Below are 17,379 nucleotides of genomic sequence, written 5' to 3'. Positions count from 1 at the left end.
TAACATTCCAACTCTTCACCAAGCATGCAAGGGCCTCCACCTGGCCCTCGCCAGCCTTTTCAAACCTGTCACCCCCAGCTCCTTACGTGTTCCTAAGCAGCTCTGCCCTGGACTCCTTGATGTCCTGTCTGTCCCCATTGCATTCTACTGGCTCGGTGATTGCTGAGATCCCCTCCCAGCTCCCATGTGTTAGAATCCTACTTGTCCTCAAGGCCCAGCTCAAAGGGCACACCTCCCAGGGAGGAAGCCCAGGGAGGAACTGACAGGCAGAGTTCTATGCCCACGCTATGACAGTTTATAAAGAACATCACACATATGCCTTCTTAATCTTTACCACGAACCTTCATGGGAATTACTGCTGTCTCCATTTTACAGGTGGGTCTCGGAGGAGTCACCAACCTGCCAGATCTAAGTTGGTCAGGGCGGGGCTGGAACCCAGAACTGGCTGACTCCGTAGCCAGGATCTTCCCGCCAGGGATGTGACCTCTGGGCATCTACAGCCCTCCTGAGTGCATGCAGGGACCTGGGGAGAACTGAGATGGGGGAGACTTATCTGGAGGAAGGTGGAGCCACTCAGGGGTCTCCCCAAATCCTGCTCATCAACCACATACTTCACACTCACTCCCCCACCAGGTCACTCTGCGGTCAGGGACCCCACGAGCCCTTCACACTACATGGGGTTGGTTTGTACAAGCACAACTCTGATCATCTGGTTTGCAGGTGACGGTCCATGTGACAGTCCATCTCCCTATCTTGGAATAGAAATGGAAGTACTACGGTAGTACAGAAGTGGCTCTCGATGGCTCCGCCTGTCACGGCTTCCCTAGGAGTCATCTGGCCCTGCCCACCCTCCCGCACTCTTGCCCCACCTCCAGTTCCTCCTAAAACTACCCCTGCAGGGCTGCAGGCAGGAAGACTTCATAAACGCGATCAGCAGCGCCCTCTTGTGGGCGTGAGGAGGCATGGTAAGCGGTTACAAATTGCTGTGCACACCAAGCTTTTGTTCAACAGACCGAACAGTATTTTCTCGTACATGGATCTTCTATGATTTTTTTCAAATATATTTTTGGGGAGATTAATAAATTATAAATCATTTAAAAGCTTATTTCCTTGCATATTTTTTCTTACAGTGAATACAAAACAGACAACTACTCCAATGAGCAGGAGGCCCAAGCCATTTTGTTTAGCTTAGACAGAGGTCTCCACACGTCAGGGGTGCAGTGTGAGCGGAATCCCTCTTACCTGGAGAGTGCTGTGCACCAGAAAGGCCTTCTCCTTACCTACAGTGCCTGGTTTACTCGTTAACTGGTCAGTGTCCCGGCCTCGACTACGTAGGGCCTCTGGTCACTGTGGGGTCCCCGCCAGGGTCACAGGCCCCTGCTGAGACCTCATTACCTGCCTCCTCTATGGCCAGGAGAAGACCTAACCAGTGCTGTGACAGTCTACGAAGAGAGGAGTGTCAGAGGCCAGGCCAGTTGGGGCTGGGCTCAGACAACTCCAAGAGGTGTCTCTGGGCTTCTGCCCATACAAAGTGTCAAGTTCATCGATGACCATAGCCTACACGGTCATGGTATACAATACTTTATCATCCATTTTTTAAAAGTCATATTTATTGCCTTGTTCAGATCAACCAGGACAGGTATTACTAGCCCAATTTTTGCAAATAAAGAAGCGGAGACTACAGGAAGCTAAGTGATCTGTCAATGGCCCACAATGGGCGGTGACGATGCAGCTCGGGGTCGGCTGTGTCACACACCACTCCCCCACCCACCTTGCACTCAACACAGCACAACCTAGCACGAGTGGCCAGTGCCATATGTACTTATTGTCACCGTAATCACTCATCCAACCAAACTGTTGTGCCCACAAAGCAAACGTGCTTTTCTTCCTTTCTATTCGGAGCAAGATGTTTTGGAAGCAAAGAATGATAACCTCCCAGATCTGCATGGTAGCCCCTGCTCGTTAAGAAAGAAAAGAGTAATTCCATCTTCACAATTTCCTGCCAGTGACAGCCCTCCCCAGAGCCTCCCACCTGACTGCTTTACCAACAAAGGTTCCCCTGCGCCTGTGGCCAGTGGGTGACAAGAAACAGTAGGCCAGGCCAGCAGAGAGGCCTCCCTGCTGAGATTTTGCACTTGGAAGCAACACATCCCTTAGGCACCACAAGGACACAGAGGAGGGAAAGCAGTGTGGCCTTGGCTTCCTGCCCCCGAGCCGGGAGGGCGCTCTGGACACCACTGTTTGCTTCTCTTCCTGTGATTTATGTCACGTGGCCGGGCCTTGTTCTACCCAATTTATGACCACCTGTCCCAGGAGAACATAAATTACTACCTCTATGGCAGTGTAAACCTCAGTGAGAGATAGAAGACACCTAGGCTGACTGCTTTGTCTGCTGGGGCTCAGGGGCAATTAGGGGGGACTGTGGGGCTGCAGACGTCAGCAGAGGGCCAGGAGAGCTGCCTTTTCCCCATGACCCCTGCGCGCCTGCCCTCACTCTGTGTTTGGGATCAATTATCCTCTATAAACACAGGCTCCCAGTGGGGGCAGGGGGCACTGAAGATTCAGAGGAAGGCTCTCAGGAGGCTACTCCTGCCCAGGCAGACACTATCCCCATCCAGAAGGGAAGGTGCCCAACACCAAGCGACGTGTTGGTGGCATAGAGAACAAGATTGTATAAAAGGGATGACGGTCAATTCCCCCAGTCACTTGGCTGGTTTGACACAGAATCATCCAGTCGTGTGGGGCAGAGCTGGGGTTCCCGACAGGAAGGGTCACTCACATCCGCTTCTGAGAGAGAGAGGACGAAAGGGGCGGCAGCAGGATTCACCTTTGGGGGGGGGCGGTCTGGTCCCACAAACCCCACGTTTGGCTTCCCTTACCTAATGCGCCCTTTCATGGTGGTTCTGAGGCCAGGTTGCCACACTGCCACCTCGGTCCTTCCCCAAGTCCTCCAGGGAGTCAACCCAAGCCGAGGTCACCGCCCTCCATGCCTTCCCCCCACACTCTACAAGTGACACACCAGGGCACAAGTCAGGGTCAAGGCTGAGGGTCTCAGGGGCTGCAGCGATGAGACCTGGCACTCTACCGTGACGCTGCGCTCAACATGGAGGGGATCAATGAAAATGAGCATTCTTAGTTCACTTTCCGAGTCTCACCAATACCTCGTCCCAGATGTGACAGATAACAGCATAGAAGTGCATGAACCCTGGATTGTACTAGCAAAGGCATGCGGGTTGGTTGTAGAACATTTAGAGATGACAGATAAAAACACGCATATTCTTTTCTCATAATTCCGTGACCCCGAGAGCACCTCCATTGACACTTTGGCTCATAGCCTTCTAGCCTTTTATCTATTCGTGTGCATTTATACAATTTAAAAAGTAAAATCAAAGAAACAAAAAAAGCAAATATAATATAGGCCATTTGGGGGCCAGCTTTTAAAAATTAATGTCATCCTAACTTTCTATGCATTAAGCGTTTTTTCTATAATTGTCTCTCACTTAAAAATTTTTTATTATGAAAATTGTAAAAGAAACATAAAAGTGGAAGAATTGTCATCCAGATTCTACTGATCAAGACTGACACATTTTTCCTGTGTCTTTTTTTTTTCTTTTACCAAAATAATCTACAGCATGTCCCAAACATCAATGTCATTTCCCTACATACTCCAAAACACACGGACATTTCTTATATCAACACAATGCCATTATCACACCTAATACATTTCTGGTGTCATCTGATACTCATTCTATAATTTAATTTGCCAAAATAACTAAACAATGTTTTTAAAAAAAATTGGTTTGCTTGAATCATAAATTCTCAATGAAAACTAAGATCGTATGTGCGAGCAGGCATTCTAGGACCAAAGCATCCAGGAACATTCCCAGATTATCAGTCATCAGGACCCTGTCAGCCCCAAGACTGTGTACAGCAGGGGTCCCCAAACTTTTTACACAGGGGGCCAGTTCACTGTCCCTCAGACCGTTGGAGGGCCGGACTATAAAAAAAAACTATGAACAAATCCCTATGCACACTGCACATATCTTATTTTAAAGTAAAGAAACAAAACGGGAACAAATACAATATTTAAAATAAAGAACAAGTAAATTTAAATCAACAAACTGACCAGTATTTCAATGGGAACTATGGGTTTGCTTTTGGCTAATGAGATGGTCAGTGTGCTCCTCTCAATGACCACCAATGAAAGAGGTGCTTCTTCCAGAAGTGCGGCAGGGGCTGGCATGCCTCAGGGGGTCGCATGTGGCCTGCGGGCCATAGTTTGGGGACCCCTGGTGTATATGGTGGCATGTCACTGCCTCCTCTTAGAGAAAATAAATGATCTATTCCTACCTCTTCAGGGTGTCCAGGGGCTCCTTCCTGCTCATGACGCCAGTGTCCGGGTCCACTGTGGTTAAAATACACCTGGACACAGACCCACAGAGCATCATACAAGAGTCGGAGTGACCCTTTCCCGCACCCCCTCCTCCCCGCAGCAGCAGAAGCGCCTTACCTGGTGCAAGCCATCACCCTCTTCAGCTCCATGTTACCGATGAGAAGCTCGCTCCACAAATCCTAGGAGATAGAACACAAAATTCACCTGAGCCCTCACCCTGACTTGTCACATCAAAGATGGCAGACTCTACATCATCCAGAGCAGCCACACACCTTCCTGTCCCTTCTCTCTGCCTTTGATGTTTCCGTTCCTTCACATGTAATGAAATGCTCCCTCTCATCTCACTTGTCAAACTGGGATTGAGGCCCACCTCCTTCAGGAAGTCTCCCTGATTGATCCTGCCTCACTCGAAGGGGGCAGGGAAAAAGTGGGCAGAAGAAGTGGAGTAGGTGAAAGGGAGTAGGGGGTATGAAGAGCTTGTCAGATCACATTGTGCATAATCAAGGTAGATTAAGACCCTTATGTCAGCCTGACCAGGCGGTGGCACAGTGGATAGAGCATTGGACTGGGATGCAGAGAACCAGGTTCAAAACCCCAAGGTCACTGCCTTGAGCACGGGCTCCTCCAGCTTGAGCATGGGCTCACCAGCTTGAGCGCGGGGTCACTGGCTTGAGTGTGGGATCATAGACATGACCCCATGGTCACTGGCTTGAGCTCAAAGGTCGCTGGCTTAAAGCCCAAGGTCACTGGCTTGAGTCCAAGGTCACTGGTTGAGCCCAAGGTCACTGGCTTGAGCAAGGGGTCACTTACTCTGCTGCAGCCCCCCCCCCCCGCCACCGTCAAGGCACATATGCAAAAGCAATCAATGAACAACTAAGGAGACTAAGAAGCCGCAATGAAGAATTGATGCTTCTCATCTCGCTCCCTTCCTGTATATCTCTGTCTCTGTCACAAAATAAATAAATAAATAAATAAATTTTTAAAAACCCTTACGTCATTGCACATGTGAGCCCGTGTTCCCCTGGCCGGATATGAACACACAACAGCGGGCCCAATAGCTGTGTTCTCTGTGCACCTCCACTGGAGGCTCACAAACGCACCAGCTCAGGAGGCCCCCAGGCACCTCATCTGTCTACAGCTGGCCAGAGTCACTGGTGCCTAACTCTCAGGACAAATCAAATCAGCGAACTGCACCCCCACAATCCCAGCAGGGGTGATACAACATACATATATGACAGGTTAATGATCAATGTTGTTTTAAAAAGCCCCAGAAAAAAACTGAAGGTACCATGGCATGTCCTGGTTTAACTGTGTAGGAGAAAACTGCTCGGGTGGGTTAGAGAGCAAATCTTCAGGCACAGTGCTCACAGGGGGTTTATGAAAAAGGAGGGATCTCAACTGCGTCTTGCAGGGCGGAGATTTTTTTGAAAGGCACAAAAGAGACATGAGGGGACTCTGGGATATCACTAGAAGGAAGGACAGTGGGGAGACAAGAGCATCTGACTATTCCTGACCTGAACCTCAAAGAGCCGGGCCAGCAGCCTGTGGGCTGAACACAAAAACCGTGAGTTAAAACAAACCTTCTTTGTTGACCATAGACAGAGTTCCAGGCTCAGAATCTGAACTCTAATAGTGTGCATTACTCTCCATAATTGTATCGCAGACTTTTCTTTTAAATCGTTGGAATGGGTCTCTGAACTGCATTCGCTTCCCAACAGTCCAGAAAGGCGACACCTCCATTTAGAGCAGCCTCAGCCTGTTCTGTGGACATTTCTCCACCAGGGGGCACTGTCATCATATAAAAAAATGGAAAAGATCCAAAAGGGAGAAATGCGAGTTCCAATTAGGAAGTTAATTTATGAAATCTTTCCAGTGCCCCTTGAATGTGCAATAAAAACTGCTAGAAATTGATTCACAGATAAACTAGGTAAAAAAAGTGCACCATATAAGGAAAGAATCTATTTGACAAAGGGGAAGGACAGGAGAAACTGCTGTATGTTCCATGCACACTTTGGGCCCCAAACTGCATTAAACACTAGGGAAGAGCCTGCAAAAGTCTTCCTACCAGAACACGGCACCTGGAGGGGAAAGGAAATTTAAACAGGACAAGCTGGCTATGGGAAAGGGAGGCAACTCTTTGGGGTCTAGCAGTCAGAGCCAACTTTTCAGGGGAGGAGGCTTGTAATCTGGGACTTTAAAGAAGGCCAGGGATTTCTAAGTAGGACAAGGGGCAAGATTCAAGGTGACCAGCAGGGAGTGAAAGAGGTAAGGGAGTGAGCCGTGCAGATATGTGAGGAAGGTATGCCAGGCAGCAGCACCAGCAAGTGCAAAGGTCCTGGGGTGGAAAGGAAGCCAGTGTGGCTAGAGCAGAGTGAGAGAGCACAAAAAGAGGATCAGGAAGGCCCTGGCCCGTTGGCTCAGCAGTAGAGCATCGGCCTGGCGTGTGGAAGTCCCAGGTTCAATTCCTGGCCAGGGCATACAGGAGAAGTGCCCATCTGCTTTTCCACCCTTCCACATCTCCTTCCTCTCTGTCTCTCTCTTCCCCTCCCACAGCCAAAGCTCTATTGGAGCAAAGTTGGCCCGGTCACTGAGGACGGCTCCATGGCCTCCGCCTGAGGCACTAGAATGGCTCTGGTTGCAACGGAGCAACACCCCAGAGGGGCAGAGCATCGCCCCCTGGTGGACATGCCGGGTGATCCTGGTCAGGCACATGCGGGAGTCTGTCTGACTACCTCCCCACTTCTAACTTCCGAAAAATACAAAAAAAAAAAAGAGAGAGAGAGAGAGAGAGAGAGACAGGACATGAAGCCCAAGACCTAGCAGAGCACGGGGTCACGTAGGGCCTTGACAGTCATCAGGAAGGTCCCGTTTCTACTCGAAGAGAGATGGAAGATCATGAGAGGGTTCTGAGTAGGAGAATGACAATGTGACTCACAGGCTTACTTTCACCAATGTGTGGAGAACAAACTGTGCACAATGGTCAAGTTGGTCAGGCTAGGTGCAGTGAGATCAGTGAAGAAAGGCTATTGCAATAAACCACACGACAGAGGAGGCGACATGGCCCAGAGAGGGAGAGGAAGAGAATAGGAAGAGGACACAGCCACCAACGTTTGTCCATCACTTGAACGAGAGAAGTGAGAGAAAGAAGCAAACTCGGGGAGTCGTCCTACACCACGCCAGACAACAATGGGCAGAGCGGGCACCTGAATGCAAATTCAGCCCTCAGCCTTAAACATCTGGAAGGGGAGATTAAGCATCCACGTCGAAATATGGAGAAGGCAGTAAGGACAGTAGAAGGTCCTCAGGGTAAAGAAGCTTCTGAAGAACAGACCAGAAGCAGAGATACAGACTGACCATATGTGTCCTCCCCACATTCTCAGGCAAGCACAGTGTGAATGCCTTTCCCAAGAGGGCCAGGACCACATAGGAAAAGCCATCTTTAATTAGATAGGAGCACACCCCATCTCCATTCCATGGTTCGTACACCTCGTGTGCTCTCTGCTAAGGAAACTGGGCTCAAAAACTCATCTGCTTCCTGGGAGTTCCCCGAAAAGGCTCGGACCCTGACCTGCTCCTTAGAGCCCCAAAGAACATCCCTGCCTCACCAATAGCTGTATCCCCCATGCTGATCAGATGCTCAGGAAATGGAAATATTGCCTGCTGTGTCGTCTAAATCAGTGGTCCCCAACCTTTTTTGGGCCACAGACCGGTTTGATGTCAGAAAATATTTTCACAGACCGGCCTTTAGGGTGGGACGGATAAATGTATCACGTGACCGAGACAAGCGTCAAGAGTGAGTCTTAGACGGATGTAACAGGGAATCTGGTCATTTTTAAAAAATAAACATCGTTCAGACTTAAATATAAGTAAAATGGAAATAATGTAAGTTATTTATTCTTTCTCTGCGTACCGGTACCAAATGGCCCACGGACTGGTATTGGTCCGCGGCCTGGGGGTTGGGGACCACTGGATAACGCAGCTTTAGAAATAATCTAGTCTAACATCAAAGACTCGTATACCTTTAAAGAAAAAAAGTGAAATCTATGGGAAAGGGCAAGGGGGCATAGTGTTACCTCTGCATATGCACCGCACCCTGAAACTACGATATTGGGCCGGAAGTTAGTTGCTTTCACTTTCTTCTCTAGCCTGGAGTTCAGATCGGCCAGCGATGCCTCGGAAAGGACCAAGAGGGGGCTGGCATCAGCGTACGCAATCTGTTAATGAGACAGACTGTTATACACACAAGGCACACGAAGGAATTTCCCAGAGGGCCCATGGGTCTCGTTCTTGGGGCCCCTCCTCTCATACCCCTCCCCAGCCTTCATTATTTCTCTGGTTCTTTTTCTAGAAAAATCATAGTGATTCAGAAGCTGTAGAGAGCCTTGCAGATAACAGGGATTATACGATGGAGTGAAGAGGAGGTGACCCTGGGATCCCAGAGCTGCCCAAAGTGGGACATTACTCCAACTTTTCCTGCCTCTCGTTTCTCATGTGTTTAGTGGGGTGGTTGGGTTCGATGACCTCATTATGTGTGAATAAAAAAATGATTCACTGATTCCCCGGATATTTAATTTTCACGCTACCTGAACAACAGGGTTAAGGACTTGTGCCGACCACAATTCTTTTCACGGCTCTACTAATTGAACTATGTAGCATTGTGCTACCAATCCTAGTGTTACAAGGAGGCCTTATTCTCGTAAAGGCTAGCGGGTCATTTTGAGCCAGTGAATGACCGTACCCACACTCATCTGCCCCACTGTGATCTGAGCCCGATTGTGGTTTTATGGAACGGTCACAAGGCTGGACGCCATGTGCAATGGCAGAATGGAGCAGAAAAGACACGGCCACAGAACAGTTTGGAAACCCTAACAGCAGCAAGCTCATGTAAATAGCATGGTAGATGCTCATGGCCGAGAATGCTAGAGTCTCCCCCAAATCAGAGGATGCTCCCAAGGGAAGGGCTATATGTCTGCCTATTGCTGTTGCCAGGGGGGTGCCCAGCAACACAACAGAGCTGAGCTCGGCAGACATGCACGCTGCCCCATGGGCTGCAGACAGTGCTTTCAGCCCCCGAGGAAGCCTGCCGAGCCCAGGGATGTTCCTCTGACCTGGTCCATGGGCCGGAACACATTCTTTATCTGGTGAGACTTTCTCGGTCGCATGTGAGGCTCAAACTGCACCAGGCGGTAAGGTTGGGTCTTCAGGAAGCCGGTGACCCACTGGGCGGCAGCCTCGCCACAGTCCCTGCCCTCGATCTCCAGGCCGTGCACTCTGCGGGGGGTGGGGGGATGGGGCTGAGCATGGGTATGGCTTTAGAAATCAGGCTGCCCCTCTCTGTTCTAGCCAGGTCAGCCTGGGATGCCACTGTCATTCCTAATTATCAGGAGACATCATTTTAACCTGTCTCTGCCCTAAAGTCAGAGGGCTGAAGTCCACATGCTGGGAGCACACAGTAACGAGATCCTTTAACAAACACCAGGAGCGTCTATCTGCCTTACTCTTTGTTGGGTCAAGATGAAGAATAAAGAAAATGCACAAAATAAAAATGCCCAAAACTCATCCATCCAAATGCATACTGCCTTTCAAAGCGGTCGCCTTGGGGAGCAATGCAATCATTCTACACTAACCCTGACCACCTTGGAAGACTCCCCAGCACTGAGTCCCTCTACTTTAGGTCAAACCCCATTTTCTAAAAAAGAAGCCCTGGCCGGTTGGCTCAGCGGTAGAGCGTCGGCCTGGCGTGCGGGGGACCCGGGTTCGATTCCCGGCCAGGGCACATAAGAGAAGCACCCATTTGCTTCTCCACCCCCTCCTCCTTCTTCTCTGTCTCTCTTTTCCCCTCCCGCAGCCAAGGCTCCATTGGAGCAAAGATGGCCCGGGCGCTGGGGATGGCTCCTTGGCCTCTGCCCCAGGCGCTAGAGTGGCTCTGGTCGCGGCAGAGCGACGCCCCGGAGGGGCAGAGCATCGCCCCCTGGTGGGCAGAGCGTTGCCCCTGGTGGGTGTGCCGGGTGGATCCCGGTCGGGCGCATGCGGGAGTCTGTCTGACTGTCTCTCCCCATTTCCAGCTTCAGAAAAAAAATAAAAATAAAAAAAAATAAAAAAAATAAAAAAAGAAAAAAGAAAAAAAATCCTCTTATGTAGCTTGATCACCTCCTTGTTCACACAACTTAGTTCCAAGAGACCTTGGTGTTTTTTCCAAATGCCAGATCCACCATAAGAGGGTCAAGATTTCCAGAACTGAGTATGTGTGAGAGGGTTAGCCAGTTTGTGTGTGCATGTGCGTGCATGTGTGGAATGGAATACCTAAAATGTTCATTTCTGGAGCATCCCAAGCAATGGCAGTGTCACCCAAATCCATGTATAAGACGACCTGGAAGGTCATCTCCCTGTTAGAAGTCTCTTTTCTGGTGCCTGCACAAGAAAAATAGCCTCCTTCCTCCGGAGTCAAACTCTGACTGCCATCAAGGCCCCGTCTCCGCCCGCCTCCAGCAGCCGATGGCCTTTCATTGGCTGCCTGCACAGGAGGCTGGAGGGGCGGGCAGCAGGGCCGATGGAGAGGAAGGCTGCTCCGGACTCCAGCTGACAATGATGATGGCTACTAAGTGAATGCATTTGCATCTACCCTCAATTATTGCAAGAACCGATGACATGATACTTATTATTTCCATGGCAACCTCTAGGTGTAGGTCTTGGGGTTCAGGTTCATGTAGATACCCAGAACCCAAGGCTGCTAAATGAACAGAACTGTGTTCTGTGCCTTCTTCCTTCTCCTCCTCCACTTCTCTTTGTTCTGAGCAGCCTCCAAAGAATCCTTCCCCCCCTCCCCAACTAAAGTCCAGCTATTCTTAAAACCTTTGACAAAGGCAATGTTCCTAAGTAAGCCTCCCAAAGGCCCTAATTCTCTGTATCCCAAATGTGATTGGCAGGGCTTGTGAGAAAATCCAGCAACCACCTCCACTGTGAAAACAGGTACATTGGCTATGATCACAACCTTTTGAAAAGTGATCCTGGGGACCCCAAAAGTCAAAAGAAATCTTTAGGACACTATGGGCTGAAACTACAACTTCCCCACAAGAGAACGGCCTGGGCTATAATGGAAACCTAACCCAAGTGGGTTCTTGACATCTGTGCCCCAGGAGTCCAAGCATTTCTTACTTTGCAATTTCCAAACATGTTCTTGTTTATAACATGGGCATGGCCCAAAGCCTGTACAGGACCATGCAGAAGGTTTCCACACCATTGCAAATGGATTAGAAATGAAATGGAAAACATGCTCACCACAAGAATTACGGGTAAAGACCTAACTGAAACAGGAAACAGGATATGGACAAACGTGAAATACAAATTGTATTAGGCATATTAAAAATGCAAATTAAATCAACAAGTAATTCCCATGTTCCCCACACAACCAGCAAAATATTTTTCAACACAATGGTCAGAATGTAAGTGGAGAGATATGCCCAATAAATTGCTCATGGCCACAAAGCTGGCATAACCATTCTGCAAAAACAATTTAGCAACATAGGTCAAAAAGTCACTAGGATCCACTCTTGTTTGTAATAATACCACTGCTAAAATTTTTCCCCCTAAGGAAACAATAAGAGACAGGAACAAATGTTTATGCCAAGATATTTATCACATTTTTTTTCATATCTGGAAAAACATTAAAAATAATTCAAATGTTTACATGTGGGCACATGTTAAAATGCACAGGGGGCACCCACAGCAGGACACATTGTGCCAACATGAAAATTGGTATTTTTGAAGATTTCTTTTTTGACAATATGAGAAAATAGACAACATATTAACTTAAGTTTGTCACAGTATTCAAGACTGATTTTTTGTCTTGTTTCAATTTGGTTTTAAAAGCATCAGCCATAGAAACAGAAAGAAATTTTGTTATAATATTAACATTAGTTATTTTAAATGGGCTGTGTTTTATTTATTTTATTTTTTGGTATTTTCCAATTTTTCAACTATGAATATATAAGTGTTTTATAATTAGAAAAAAACACCGAATTATAATAGAAGCATATTATTATGTTGAAAACCCTCGGATGTATTAGAAATTATATTGGAATTTCATTTTATGAACTTTGGGGGGTCTTCAGACACTCTTCAGCTCACTACATTTTTTGATGTGATAACCTCCTAAAATAGGGCATGGATTACATTTAGCATTCTAATTCAAAATGCAGAAACTGGAACAAAAAGTATAATTAGACCAAATTTAATTTTTTCCATAAGGGGATAAACAAATCAACTCTTGACATGATTTCTTAGAAGCAATGCTAGCATTCTGGGATTCGGGCTTCCCTGTAGCCCCCCTGATGTTGGGGGAAGAGCTCAGTACAGGGGCTCCATCCAGGCTGGACCACCTTGATCACAGGGACCTGCAGGTTGGATGGCTCTTGTCACACCCGCTTGTTGCTATTGTGGTACATCCTTTTATTAGATCAAAGTATCACCGGGTCACACAGCTATTTGTGACGTCTTTTCTAACTCTGAGTTGGAAGGTTCCCAGTCTTTCCAGGCAAAGCAGGGCAAGTCCTAAGGTCACCTCTTCCAGGACACTCTCCCCAGTCCCTCCCACCACATTTTGGTCCTTTAGCCTTTGATGGTGGTATCTGTCCCTTGCTGACATGTCAATATGCTTTTTTCTCCAGGATTTCTTTTTTTTTTTTTTTTTTTTTTTTTGTGGCAGAGACAGAGAGAGTCAGAGAGAGGGACAGATAGGGACAGACAGACAGGAAGGGAGAGAGATGAGAAATATCAATTCTTCATTGTGGCTCCTTAGTTGTTCATTGATTGATTTCTCATATGTGCCTTGACCATGGGCCTTCAGCAGACTGAGTGACCCCTCGCTCGAGCCAGCGACCCTGGGTTCAAGCTGGTGAGCTTTGCTCAAACCAGATGAGCTCGTGCTCAAGCTGGCAGGCGAGCTCAGGTCTCGAACCTGGGTCCTCAGCATCCCAGTTCGACGCTTTATCCGCTGCGTCACCGCCTGGTCAGGCTTTTCCCCCAGGATTTCTGATGTGGGACTTTTATTCCTGTGAATCCCACATAAACCTATGTTTCTGAAGCTGCTTCCTCATTCCTCCTTCCTTTAGATCATCACGACATTGACCCTATATATGGTGCACCTTTCTCAGTATATTTATATATCGAATAATAGTAGCCTCCCTAATTCGAACTCTCTTGAAACCGCATGAATCAACACTCAGGCCAAAGCTAAGAACGGCCTTTTCCTTACCTGCACTTGAACAGTGAGTTTGTGGTGGGCATCTTAATGGGCAGTGACAGGTCCTTCGTGTAGGCTGCACTGAGGGTCAGGGTGTCCCCCTCACAGGTCAGGGACATCAGGACCAGGCGAGGTTCCTGGCGAGCAGTCACCATATTCCCCGTCTCGTCGATCACCAGCCAAAACCTGCCATTTTCAAAACATAAGTTGATGCACGACTGCCATGATGGGCTGCGGGTGGACAGGCCCTTCGGTCACGCCCTGTCCTCTCTGAATTCCTCTGCGTGAGCCTGGCATGTGTGTGAGTCTGCGCATGTCTGTCTGTCCGAAATATCAACTTAGCAGCCTAGCAAGACTGAGTCTGTCAGTTCATTTCAAAGGGTTTAATGACCACTCAAGCATCTGACATAATTCCTACAGAACATTTTGAGCTCCTTGATGGCACAGAAATCAAAGATGTGAATTATATTTTCATCTCAATTGCCAGAAAGTCTGATCACTTTCATACAACCTGCCCCAGGAAATGACAGTAATGTATTTCCCAGTAAGGGCCCCCGATGCTGGACGAGCAATAGGCAATGGCTCCCACCAGGTGAAATAACAAGGCTTTCGCTGTATTGTTTGCAGAGCTGGGAGCTCACCTGATCACATTCAATGCCACGTACACCTTGCCAAATCCATCCTTCCCTTAAAAAAAAAAATCACTGTTCCCATATTAAGAACTGTGAATTCTGCAATTTACTGAAAGGTCCATTGTTAATATGGACAATATTAATTCTGGCCAGGATGCCTGGTCTAGCGGTACTTCTCGGGGAGGGTGGGGGTGGGAAATAAAAGAAGAAATAAAAGCAATAGGAAGAACCATTTCCACAAAAAGAACAAAGCAGTCTGTGTACATTGCCTCTCAGCTACAGAGAAAGCTAGACATACTGATGTTTCATTAATTTAGACTCACACTAAATTGGATGATTACCATTGTAGATGTAAGCTTGTGCTTTGGGGATCCAAACACATTAAAAAATATACATGGTAGGCATGTTGGGTCAACACCTCCAGCCAGTCACCATGGTGGAGGTAGACAGCCCACGAGAAGGAGGAAGCTAATGCAAGCATTTCCTGAGCTGGCCTTTATCGCCCTTCATCCTGGACGTGGACAGAGCTCTGCCCAGTGCCACATCCTTGGGACCAGCCCCTGAATATTCTTTCTAGTCACTGTCCCTAGTAACACTGGTAGTCTGCTCTTCCTCAGACACAAATCTGATCATGTCACTACCTCATGCAAAGTCCCGCCACAGTTCCCGCTTTCAGGATAAAACCCCAACTCTTCAGCAAGGCAGGTACTGTCACTTCCTCGTGCCCTTACACCTGCCGGCCTTTCTCTTTCTTTTTAACCTTTTATTGCAGTAGAATATATACAGCATCAGATCCCTGACACACTCTTAGATGTACACCCAAAAGATCTGAAAACAGGGACTCAAACAGATACTTGTGCACAAATGTTCCCAGCAGTATTACCCACAAAGCCAAAGGGTAGAAACAACCTAAGTGCCCATCAATAGAGACTGAAAAAAAAATTTTAATGCATCTTGAACCATTGTTAAGCGCAGAACTTGGTGGCACTAAGCACATTCACAATGTTGTGCAACCACCACCACCATCCACTTCCAAAACCTTTTCCCCATCTCAAACAGAAACTCTGTAACCATTAAGCAATACCCCCCCCCCCCCCCCACTCCTGGTAACCTCTAATCTAGCTCTATGAATTTGTCATTCAGATGCGGCTCTGAACATGGTTTCTTCATCCATAAAAGCGTGCTTGGGAGACTTGGGGAGAATAATCTATGCAACAACAGCTCTTAAGCTGCAAGCAACTTAAGCGTCCACTGCTGTCCTTTTGATGCGACCATCCCATCGTGTGCTGGGCCTCCCTGCGATCTGAGGACTGGGCTCCACCGCTCCAAGTTGTCCCCAAGTTCTCCAGAGACAGCGGCTAACAACAGAGAGGCGGAGACCAATCCTGGCTCGCCTCTAGACGGAGTTCAAAGTTCGCTTGTGCACTGGTGACACCTAGGCACCGGTGCGCACCTCACTAGGAGCGCAAGATATGACGGAGCCCTTGGGAGGTGGAGAGACAGCCACCCCGGAAGAGCAGCTCCGGACCCTGGGGTGCCCTCTGGGAGGTGATGGAACCCTTTTCTCTTGTTCCTTGTCCCCAGCCAGCTCTCGGTTACTGGCAGAGCCGGTGAGCGGACTCTGCAGGCTGCCCCCGCCCCACCCTCACCCACTCCCGGGCTCCCCATACCTGTCCCGCAGGTGGCCGCTGCGCAGCCCCAAGGCGGTGCACTCGGCCTCGCTCACCGCCACCCCCTTGCAGGACTTGATCGGGAAGATCCAGAGCTGCGCCACGGTGCCCACCTGCTGCAGCCGCCGGCGCCGCCTGGGCCGCGCGCGGCGCCAGACGACCGTCCCCAGCGCCACCGCGGCCAGTCCCGCTGCGGTCACCGCGAGCCAGGTGGGCCTGGGGTTCGCGGGGAGGCGTGACGCCGGGACTCGGAAGAGGTTCAGCGCCGCTGAGCCCGCAGCGCCCATAGCCGAGAGATTGCGGGAGTGGCGGCAGCTGGGTTGGGTTACCGCCGCCCTGTGCCAGCCACAGTCCGGGGCTGCCGCGGGCGCAGTGACCCTTGGCCGAAGCCCAGAAGGAGCGCAGCTCCGGAACCGTTCCGAGCCTATCAGAGTGCGCGCCCTTCCCGGGAGGGGTGGGCCCTGGGCGCCGGGGGTGGGATCTGGTGTTCGGCCTCCAGGGTCTTCCACCCGTCTTCTGCCGCCGCTCTGCAAGGCGGGAAGCCCTACCCTGTGAACGCTGCAAGCGACCGATCGGGTTATTTACGTTTTTGTGGATCGTTTATTTAACCTGACATCGACGAAAAGAAAATTTGCAAGACAAAACGCTATTTCGAGTTATGGGTCAGACTCCGTGGGGAGTCGGTGGGCACCACGTGGCCTGCAGTGCGCCCAGCTGTCCTCCGCCACCCTCCCCGCGTGCCTCCCGGAGCCCGGAGCTTGCAGTCAGTGTCCTAACCTATCCTATTCATTTTCCAACCTCAGGTCACCCTCTCCCTCTCCCTACTCCTGTGAAATCCAGGGTACTCGGGTCAGTGTTGCTTCAGCTATTGGGGTACAACCATGAGCTCACTTCTCCCAGGAATGAGCTAGAAGAAGGGTCTTGGATCAATCTAGCCCCTCCCCCCCCTTCCGCCTCCTCCGCAACTGTTGAATGATGTGTTCCTGGTGGGATGGAGTGAACTACATCACGTCTCAGAACGAGGCAGCACTTTGGGCCCTATATTCTTCATAGAAAAAGACAGCTCAGAGACTTTAAACTGTATGTATTTGTTTCCCTCTCTCCCTAATTTCTCTTCAGACATTTAAAGGGAAAATATTGCTTCCCTGTGTTGATGGCTGACTGTGAAGTTAGCATGATTTTTCAATTTCATCATTTCCAAAATGTACCAAGGAACATGGCTAAGTGAACACCTTCCCCTTAAGGGAAATAGAGGTGAATTTCAGTCCCAGAATCCAGCAAAGGAAAACAGCTGCTCCTCGCTGGCCACTGGGACAGTCTCCTCCCAGCCACCTGCCACTATGCTGCAGGTAGGCTGCCTGTGTCCTTCCTGATGTCCCATGCCCCCCACCAATAAGAAGAGGTAACGTGCGTGGAGTCCCACTGAATCTCTGCTAATCAATC

General features: G+C 49.2%; 1 protein-coding gene across 7 annotated transcripts in view; it reads right to left on the bottom strand.

Moving 5' to 3' along the window:
* The window catches only part of MTARC1 (mitochondrial amidoxime reducing component 1), a 49,178-nt gene extending 32,427 nt beyond the window's left edge, over nucleotides 1-16,751 (bottom strand). For 6 of the 7 annotated variants that reach the window (XR_010751031.1, XR_010751032.1, XM_066380526.1 and 3 more), the window contains exons 1-6: nucleotides 15,937-16,751; nucleotides 13,647-13,820; nucleotides 9,502-9,664; nucleotides 8,467-8,607; nucleotides 4,511-4,572; nucleotides 4,351-4,422 (exon numbers count right to left, since the gene is read on the bottom strand). Coding sequence is in view for 5 of the 7 variants with exons in the window: in XM_066380526.1 (XP_066236623.1) it covers nucleotides 4,351-4,422; nucleotides 4,511-4,572; nucleotides 8,467-8,607; nucleotides 9,502-9,664; nucleotides 13,647-13,820; nucleotides 15,937-16,223 (899 nt within the window). In the remaining 2 variants the exon portion in view is untranslated. Of the gene's footprint in view, nucleotides 1-363; nucleotides 534-4,350; nucleotides 4,423-4,510; nucleotides 4,573-8,466; nucleotides 8,608-9,501; nucleotides 9,665-13,646; nucleotides 13,821-15,936 lie in introns of those variants that run through there. The other variant, XM_066380497.1, reaches the window with a different exon arrangement.
* Nucleotides 16,752-17,379: the final 628 nt, after the last annotated feature.

Source organism: Saccopteryx leptura, chromosome 1 (assembly GCF_036850995.1).
Source record: "Saccopteryx leptura isolate mSacLep1 chromosome 1, mSacLep1_pri_phased_curated, whole genome shotgun sequence".
Lineage (NCBI taxonomy): Eukaryota > Metazoa > Chordata > Mammalia > Chiroptera > Emballonuridae > Saccopteryx > Saccopteryx leptura.
Note: the sequence above shows the minus strand (reverse complement) of the source record. Positions and strands in the feature narration are given on the sequence as shown.